Source organism: Agelaius phoeniceus, chromosome 1 (genome assembly GCF_051311805.1).
Source record: "Agelaius phoeniceus isolate bAgePho1 chromosome 1, bAgePho1.hap1, whole genome shotgun sequence".
In the NCBI taxonomy this organism is placed as follows: Eukaryota; Metazoa; Chordata; class Aves; order Passeriformes; family Icteridae; genus Agelaius; species Agelaius phoeniceus.
Window position 1 is genome coordinate 82,114,112 of NC_135265.1, and position 10,174 is coordinate 82,124,285.

General features: G+C 41.0%; 1 protein-coding gene across 2 annotated transcripts in view; it reads right to left on the reverse strand.

The window, feature by feature from the left end:
• MARCHF6 (membrane associated ring-CH-type finger 6) overlaps positions 1 to 9,865 on the reverse strand; it is a 44,294-nt gene extending 34,429 nt beyond the window's left edge. Inside the window, exons 1-3 of one of the 2 annotated variants that reach the window (XM_054649906.2) lie at positions 9,725 to 9,865; positions 4,969 to 5,065; positions 4,075 to 4,148 (exon numbers count right to left, since the gene is read on the reverse strand). In XM_054649906.2, coding sequence (XP_054505881.1) covers positions 4,075 to 4,148; positions 4,969 to 5,065; positions 9,725 to 9,743 — 190 coding nt within the window. In that variant the 5' untranslated portion in view covers positions 9,744 to 9,865. Of the gene's footprint in view, positions 1 to 4,074; positions 4,149 to 4,968; positions 5,069 to 9,724 lie in introns of both variants that reach the window. The other variant, XM_054649898.2, reaches the window with a different exon arrangement.
• Between the last annotated feature and the right edge of the window lie 309 nt (positions 9,866 to 10,174).

The window sequence follows — 10,174 nt, forward strand, 5'->3', positions numbered from 1 at the left end:
CAGTTACTTTATTTACCACAGTTCCTACTTTATTTACCACAGAAATAAAAATCTTTCTACTAGAGACCAATTGAAACAATAGCTTGTCTTTTTTTTTCTATTACAGTATGAAATTCAAACAGATTTTGGGTGAGTTTTTAATAGGTTTAGCTCAACTTCTTTGAGCTGTACAGGTTATAGAAAACTACTAGAAAGCTTTTTGGATACTTAGGTCACAGCTATGCAGTGTAACTGCTAATTTAGTTGTGAATCCTAAATTTAGGTGGGGTTTTTTTGTTTGGCTGGTTGTTTTCAGGAGGTGGGGTTTTCTTTTACCCTCCTCTCCTGCAAGCCTAACTTTTCCAGGAACACAATTATTAATTTTACTTCTCCAAAACAGATGGTAGACAAAAAATATGCTCTTACACTGACACAAATAAGGTAGGAAAACCACAAGGCTACATTTAGAAGCTGCCATTTAGCTTACTTCACAGAATCATCACACTTGCAGCCCTCTCACCCATAGGTTCTTTATTTACTACTACATTTGCAAGCCATTTATATGCCACCTCAGTCATCCTCATGCACTGATCGTGAAATAACACTGTGTAACTCATAAGTAAAAACCATATACTTGATAGCTCCTGGGTGGAAACACTGATTTGGTAAAACAGGGCTTGTGAATTATTCTTTAGGTTGGACTAGATGATCTTCATAAGACCTTTCCAACCCAAACCACTCTATGTTTCTGTGTTTTACGCCCTTCAAACACATGCAGACTTTGCTTCAGACCACTAAGGTAAAAGAAGAAAAACTCCACTCCTTCTCAGGCAAGCACAGCTCTAGTGTATGAAGTAACATTCATACAACTCTCAGCTGTGTGTATACTCTGCACACTGGAACTGGCAGAAGGCACACTGAATTCTGTGCCAGCATGTAGTATTTTGTTCCAGAAGTTTATTTTTTGAAGTTAGCCTTTCTAGAAATGCTGAAGCTATGGACTACTGTGTTAAAAGTTTATCAAAACAAAACAGGTAGAGATATCAGTTTATTATATCCTTCAATAATGTAATATCCAAATTACATGATAAGGAACATCCTACTCATATGGGTTCCTTTAGTTTTACAGTCTTTGTTTTAACTAAGCTTGTGACATTGAATGAACTGCATACCAGCAATGAAGCTGCACAGGAAGTGCAGAAACGAACCCATCCCAATCCTCAGACAAAGATCAGCCTAGTCTGCTCCTGTACTTGTGTTTTTGACAGTATTTATGTTAACATTACCTCCTACAGAATGGTGAAGTTTTGACAACTGTATTTTCTTGGGAAATACAGCCTCACCATCTTTCATGTGTTGGCGCTTATGTTTAGTGTAGCACTAATAGAAGCACATCCTTGCACATGACAAAAGTAAGTGCATGTGTGGGGAGGAAAAGAATAGAGAGTAGTTACTCTTTAAAAACTCAGGAAGAAAACTCACAAATTGAAAATTAACAAGTACCATGACAATCAAAAAATGTCAAAAGCTACTTTTTTCATAGTTGATTTAGTTCTTAACTTGTAGAACTGCAGAAAAGTAGTTAATTTTAAAACATAAAAATTTAGCTTTAAAGAATGCATTTGAAATCAAGTAATTTACCTACATGACTAAACACATTTAGAGAATGATGCTATTATTCAAAAGAAAAATTTGTTCCTTTGTACTCCAGCCAAAATACAAGTTGAATCTTCTCCTTTTTCCTTTTTTCCAAGCAATAACTAAGCTAGTAGTTCAGGTGCTAAAAAATCCCAAAATGTTACAGAACTTAGAGAATAATGCACTACAAATAGTTTATGAATACTCTATTCAGGGAGCATTTTTCACAGAATGACAGCAACAGCCTTAGCAAGCAAACCAAGCTAAACAAGAGAGGAGTTGCTGGTATTACTGCACTAATATTCTATTACACCATTAGTGCTTGTCTGCTGGAGCACAGATATTAATTACATGCATGTGTTTATTTGACCACATCCCGTGGTGAATCGACTTATCTGAAAATGTGTTACACCTGGCATGGTTACAGGCCAGATCCAACTTTGCTTGGGATGACAGGCATACATAAGTCCCCTTTTTTTCCTGCCTTATCATTCTCTCTCCAGCACCTGTGACTCCTTCCCCGTTCCCACAAGCAGATCCAGTTTCTAGACTGGACAGCCACATTATCTTCCAAAGAAAGAGGGAAAAGAGAAATTATGGAAACCATAACTGCATGAGTATTGGGTGTGAGGGAAACAATGAAACAAGACCCCATGGGTAGCGAGGGCAGGAGGAATCTGTGCAGGGTACCTGACCTGCTACCACTGTGTGAAGCCTGGTAGAAAAAAGCACACTGCAACGTGGAAAGCTGAGAAGGAAACCTTATCAGCTGAGCCTGCTCACTCATGGGAGTGACAAGTGTGTGGCAGAGGATAAGCAGAACTTTACTAGAGGCTGAATGTGGAGGAGAGACTCTATTGCATGAGGAAGAAAGAGATTGCTTATTACCAATTTCAAAGTTCCTATTAAAAATGGTAATTTTTTTGAGCCACATGAACTCAACTAAGTTTTATCCCCTGTCTATAACCTACAAGTACATTACAAGCTGTGCTGGCAACAGCAGTGTCAGTAAAGAATTAACTTCTGCAGGAACACCTCTGTTGATAAGGGCAGCAACTAAGCTTCCTCTTATCAAGAGCAACATGCATATAAAATGTATTTAGTTTGGAATGGCTTATCCTCTTTTTCTAGATCCCAAGGAAAACATTATAAACTTTTTTGATTTGCTTTTTTCTTTTCATACAAAACTAGAAAGTCTTTTTTCTTAACAACTAATAAATCACTGAAATGCCATTTTCTGGTCTTGCACACTAAATTCTGTAGAGGACCTGGTCACAGTATGCAATTTTGGAAGTGGCTAATTAGCTTGTAGGGAGATTCAGAACTGCATATCACTTTTAGTTTGTGCAAGTTCCATGCAGAAGTAATATAATGCCTTTATAAAAATATGTAACAAATAAAACCTGCAAGCAGATGATTTCTAACATTCCTCATACAGGTCACAGCAGTATTTAAGAATAATAACTGGAAAGCACTGCTGTGTTTAACGTAAAATACACTATTGCCCTCTCAAGACAGAGTTAATATAGTACATTTCACTGATGGTCTAGTGTGTTTAATTAATTCTTGGCAGAAATACATTATACCAAGGTTCAACATATAGAAAGAAGGTGCACTAAGGCATTTTTGGAACAGAAAATACATGAACTAAACCACCTTAACCTCAGTTTTCTCTACCAAAGTACAAAACTAGGAGGAAAAAAACACCAACACACAAAAAAAGGTAAGAGGGGAACAGAAATAAATCAGTAAATTTAAAGAGAAAAATGTAGCATAAAACCCACTTTACCTGCTCAACAGGCAACTGACAACACTAAATAACACTAGCCTGCCACCTCACCTATTCCTTCTACAATCAGCCAAAATGTAATTAAGAATCCTCTTGGAGCTATATGAATATTCTTCATCTTTCTATTTAGTTGTATCTAACATAAGAGGCAATTTAATACTGAGTGGCTAGTATATCTTGACTGAAATATAAGTTGAATAATAATAATTTCTATTATCTGTAAAGACCACTTCAACTGAAACTGACAGAAGCAAAGTATTAGTGTTGCAGGTAGATCCTTTAAAGGTAACTGAAAACTGCCTTTAAAATTCAAATTTTGCCACTGTTTCACTTTACCATTCAGACTTCCAAAAACTCAAATTTATCAATGAAGCTGAAAACAGGCAACACACTGTAATGTTGGCAAAAAAAGAATGGGACTGAGGCTGTCAGAAAAAGGTACAGAATAATACTTCTATGTCTCACTTAAGATTATGAAAGAACCAAATTATCCATCATTTAAGCAATTCACAGTCTGCAATAACATGCATAGAAATTGCAATTAAAACAAAAATACAGAAGTTACACCACAAGTTTGGATCTACCACACTGAATGAAAAAGTAATCACTTCATAGATATTATGTAAGAAAAATTCTGAAAAAAATAGGAGCAAGTAAAACATACTTACTTGGTGTGAAAGCAAATCTGTGCTTACATAATTCACAGTATTCTTTTCTGCTGTGTTTAAGCCACTGAACTAAGCTGCAATAAAAAGTGATCACATTAACACACTCTATACATCTCTCAGCCCTATCCCTCCATTAAGGAAAACACACTAATTCCCTGCTCCACACTTAAATCAGGATATTTGTACTGTCAAGCAGGACTTAAATTAGCACGTTTATTAAGTCCATTTAGGCCATGAAATAAGTTTCAAACAGTAGAAAAAGGTAAACTGACATGTGTCCCAGTGTTGATACAGAACATTCATTCTCTGAGTACGTTATTGATCAAACAGACAGCCTGGCACAGACATCCACCAGTGACACCAGTTCTTATAAATACTTCAAGATATGACTTATGGATGCACACAGCTAAGATTTAGAATTGCTGCATTTGTGAAAGGAGGATTATTAAAATACCATCAGAAATGACCATATAGACCAGAAATACAGTTTTTACTTTAGCACTTCCTGATCAAACACACCTCAACTAAAAAGCACTAGGGTTTTTTTATTTTTTTCTGTGAGGTTTGATGTTCTTTCTATTCACAACTATAAGTGGGTAAAAAAAGCCCTAACATACTGATTTTTTGCTTAGTTTTCATAAAGCTGACCTCCAATCAGAACTGCAGTCCCAAATACAAATAATTATCAGCGCTTTCTTTCCATATATAATTACTAAATTTTTCCTGAATTGTAACGAATTAGCATGTAAACAACATCAAAACCCCAAACATGTTTCCACTGAATATTGTTTTTTTCACTTAACCTCAAGACTTGAGGTATTTTTAGAAACATGTTAATATGTTTTCATTAGGAAAAGAAAAATTTAAGAAACACACAGAAGACACAGAACTCACCATTCCTGATGAATAAATTTAATACTGCCAGTACACACACATGGATGATAGAGGGGTTTCTCGGGAGTTCCTTCCGACCGACAGACTCTGCATATATCTGCTGACAAGGACAAAAAGCTTATTACACTTCTGCTTAAAGAACTTACATCTTCAAGACAAATTACACAAGTACATTCTAGAAACTTTACTGTGTAGCAAAATGAAGCCAGGATAAATTGAAAGAGGATGAAAGACAGATTTCATCTGATGCAAGACAGAGACTGGGAGATCACCAGAAAGAGCAACATGAACATTATCTGCCTGATCATGTTACATAAACTCAAAACACATCCTAAAGAATTTTAGGATTTCTAGGAAATAGACACTACAGGAGGATGTGTTTTCTACCTAAAGAGTTATCACTAAAACAACATAAAAACTGTTTCTTGAATGTGGATACTTTGAAATAGAAAAATTCCATCTCAGTTTGGAGAAAGTTAAACAGATGATGAGCAGAAGATGTTTAATAATGTCCAACAATGACTTAAATAATTTGCTTGAACCTAACACACATATTTCCTTGGTGCTCTTCATCACCTAAGTGGAAGGTGATGAAAGGAAAAAAATCCAATATAACAAACAGACACAGGTATTTTGCAATTTGCTAGCCAACTTGGAGACAGCCTACTGTCCAGTAAGAAAAGCCACTTTCTATTTCTTATTTTATCATTTCAGTAATATTTCCATATGTCCCGCACCTTCTTTATTCCCTATTTTTGATGTTTTCTTGCAACTGAAGTTTGCAGAGGTTTTGTGGATAAAGAAGTGAGCATAAACTTTTCCCTCTAAACCATTCAGTTAGCCAGAGCTCTAAACACACAATTAAATAGAAATAAAAATCAAGTTTTGTCTGTTTATTGACAGATGCATCTTCCCTTGACTCTTCCTTTTACTTCTATTAAGGAAGTGAACATAAAATGTCCATTTTTATAGAATATGTGAGTTTGAGATTTTATCTTTTGTTAATTATTTCTCTATCAACCACTATCCAGCAAACACGCATATTTGTTCCAGTGGAACTCATGCCTATCAGAGATCTTTGTCAGAAAAATATGTGAGAATACTGCAAATATGCAATTTCAAGTCCAAATCATCTATCTTTGTTCTTGGCCAGAATCTTCAAAAGTTAATGCTTTTCTACAAAAAAGAAGGCACCAAAGACTGATTTTTTTTTCCTATAAAGAAGTCACATTATGACCATATCCATAGTTTATAGACTATTAGGACAGTTTCTACACATAAAGCATAATAATTCAAATTATTAAATTCAAACAATTTTCTATCCATGAAAGTGTAGTTTGAATTCATTATGCAGCATGAAAACCCAGAATTAACAGAAACAGGTATTCAATATCACATCAGTGATGCTACAAAGAGACATAAAGAGCATTTCCACCACTGCCACGTGTAGCAGCGATGATTTGCAGTATTGCTGCAAACACCACGAGTCCCTGGTTCCTCTGCTGACAAGAATGATCAGAACTGCTACTTCTCTTAACAAACGATTCTTTTATGGCAGAGGCACTTCCAGATGGCTGCACAGGACAGGTCTCTCCAGCTGACAGGCAGGCCCTGCCCTGCCCACTGGCTGTGGCATGCCCACCTCCTCCTGCATTCTTTCCAAGGGAGCTGTTTCACCGCAGCAAGTGGGCAGCTTTGTCGGCTGGGTCAGCCTCACAAGGGGTCAGACAAGCACGAGACAGCACATGAAACCACTGCTTCAAGGACACTCTGGCACCAATGAAAGCAAGCTAAAAGCACACTGCTCCCTGAAGGATGCCCACGGCTCTCTGAATCTGTCCATTTAATGGCCTGTTGACTCTCACAGCAAACTGTTCACTTATTGTCAAAAGTTCTGGGAAAAAGCAATTTGCATTACTGTGAGCAAAAGAGCTCTTTACTTGAGAAAAGACTGCCTGTTAGCTTACTAAAATAAACCTCAATTTCATTTTTTCAAAGCTATGATAATTTCTAGATATTTCCCCTTGTTGTATAAATCCAAATAAACATATTATGAGTGCAATTGTTTGGACTGTTAAGCAACTGATAGCTTCAAATCAATAAACTCTGTTGAGGGTCAAGGTGTTAAGCTATGCACTTTATGACCTACAGCCGTGGTCAAAGAGAACTGCACTGTGCAAGAGTCACTATTTTTCTATGTGCACCCACACTTTGCATCCTGTTCTTCAGGCACATGTTTTGGAAAAAATGACCTTGAATAATAAGTTCTTTCCTGCTCCCCCTGAGAATGATTCACTGCCTATTATCTCTCCAACTGAATCCAACACTGGAATATCAAAAAGTGAAGATTACGTTATTTAGCAACAAAGTGATCTATCTAGAAAGAACCAGAATTACCTCTTTAGCAAAACCTGGTATCTGGTGCTTTCAGGTGCTGCAGACAAGCAACTTTCACATTCGTTGAGGGGAAGCAGCTTCCACTTAGGTCTGACATAACCCCAGACTGCCTCTCTTATCTCAGCTCTCACCACACAGTTCAGTTTTCAACTCTACAATACACTTCAGTCAAGCACAAAGCCCATCAGAACCACAACGGCCGGAACACCACTATCAGACCATCACCAGTTCACAAAGTCCACCTGACACTTTGCAGCAGAAGCTCAAGCACACAATAATATCATATTTCCTCTTCCTCAAGGCACTAACACAGTCTTTGCTGCTGCTGCTGTTCAGAGCTTTCTAACCTTGGGAAGTCTCTTCAGCGTTCTGGCAAGCCTCGGGAAGTTCTAATAGTAGGATCTGATGTTTGAAACTGTAGAAGAAGTTGTAACATTCTGGTGGTATTTATGGAAAGTGAGTATATAGACCGGTTACTTTCAAGCTACCACTGGGAGCTTTTGAGGGCAACATCGATAAGGCCACAATAGAATATCTAAGGCTGCAGATACATGTGCCTTTGTGTGTGCTTGTATATAAAACCAGAAAAGTCAAAATTTCAAGTGTGGAATTCAAAATAAAGGTTTAGTTAAAGAAGACAATGCCTTAAAGATGTAACTAAAAATCTCCTCTTCTTTGTCTTGCTGGTCTGTTCACCTACTTAAGTCAGGTATGATCAAAGTCTACCACTGGTAACAGCCTGTAACAAATTATCAACTATGCTGTTTGAATTAAATCCACTGAGATGGATTTACCAGCTGCTGGAGTGGTGGAAAATCAGGAGGTCATTTCTGAGTATCCACTTCACAGCTTGCAAAAAAACCAGTTTTTCTGGGCAAGCAGAGGAAAAGCAGTCAAAGTTTCAATTTGTTGTTGATTTTATCGGTGTAAGTGACTTGGTCTACAGAGCTGCAGCAAGTAATTTCAAATGTTAGATTTAAGAAACACAAATATTTTGATAAACCATCAGTGATCACGGGTATTAAGGATGTCTACAGCACAACCCAAAGGACACTACTACAAAGGTGCTGTCTTACTTCATCCAGTGGTTCATGTTTTTCCATTTTTTTTAAACCCTCTCAAGCATCTGATAAAAAGCTACATTCAAAATGATGCCAAAGTAACAAGAGCCAAGACACAAAATGCTTTCCTTGGAACTGCCTTGCTGCTGCAATATGTATTTGCACTCATTGTTTGAGATGATAAACAAAGCTCAAATACTGCAGGAAACATAGCACAACAAACATGCTTTATTTAGTTTGGTTTACACTACAATATGAAGTGCTGATCTGTCAAAGTTCCCCGACATCTGCTTGAACAACATAGTCCCTCTCCCTCTCTGGAGACATTCAAAACCCACCTGGACACATTCCTGTGTCACCTGCTCTAGGTGACCCTGCCTTGGCAGGGGGCTTTGAGTACATGAACTCCAGAGGTCCCTTACAACCTTAAAAATTCAGTGATTTTGTGATTATCTAAGCATAACAAAAGTGCTGACAAAACATATCCATATTTGATCTCAAATAAAGCAATACCCTTAGAAATGGATACGACACATGAAACCCACCTCATGACTATATCTTTGACAATTCTTTTTTTAAAAGTTAGGTAAGTGACTACAATATTAGAGACAGAGAAACACGTCAGCTCCTGCATATTTCAATTTCCCAAACAGATTGCCCAGCACACGTTAACAAAGCCAGCTTTGCGAAAGGAGCAGCTATTACTATTCAGCTAAACGCAGAAATGCGAGGCTCCCTGGGCCACAGGGCCGGCCGGGTCCGACAGGGTCCGCTGGCCAGGAGGGAGCCGGGGGCAGTGCCCTCCTCCCGCTGCCCCAGCGTGCGCACCCCGCCTGCTGCTCTCCGCCCCGGGCTCTCATTTCTCCCCCGGGCCCCCACTTCCTCAGCCAGCGGAAGGTTCCGGCAGGCCCCGGTGCCCCGGTAGGGCCCATCCCAGCCCCGCTCCGGGTGTTGCCAGCACCGCCCCCCTTTCCCCCCCCGCTCCCCGTATCCCGTGGTTATGTAAGGGGCACCCGCGCGCGCCGCCTCACACACTGCCCCCCTCGGCCCGGCCCGGCACGGCTCGGCCCGGCCCGGCCCGGCCCCCGCGGCACGGCGGGCCCGGCACGGTGGGGGGGGGCGCGGGGCCCGAGCACCTGCAGCCCCGGTGCGAGAAGCCCCTCCGGGCGTGAGCAGCCCCCAGGCCGCCCAGTGGGCCCAGTGACACTCTCCTCCTCCCCCGCGCCCCTCCACCCTCCGAGGCTGCCCCGGCAGAGCCTCCGCCCGGGGGCTGGCGGCGGTGGCGGGGCGAGCCGTACCTTCCTCAGCGGTCTCCATCTTGCCGGGCTGACGCAGCGCCGGCCGGGCGGGTGGTGTGACCGGGGGGGCGGGGCCGCGCGCCGAGCGGACGGACCGGCCGCGCCGCCGAGCCCGCGGCCACAGAGCGCGGCCGAGCGGGGACGGAGCGCCGCCCGCCCGCCCACAGCGCCGCCTGCCGGAAACACCGGCTGGGAGGCCCGGGATGGGCCGGCGCTGCTGCGGGCCGGCCCCGCTCTCATCGACAGAAACACAGGGTCAGTTGGGTTGGAAAAGACCTCCGAGATCATCGGGTGCTACCTATGAACGAACAGCTGCCCATGTCAGCTAGACCATGGCACTAAGCGCCACATACAGCTTTTCCTGAAACACCTCCAGGAACGGTGACTCCAGCACCTCCCTGGGCAGCCCATTCCAATGCCCAATCACTCTTTCTGCGGAGAAATTCCTCA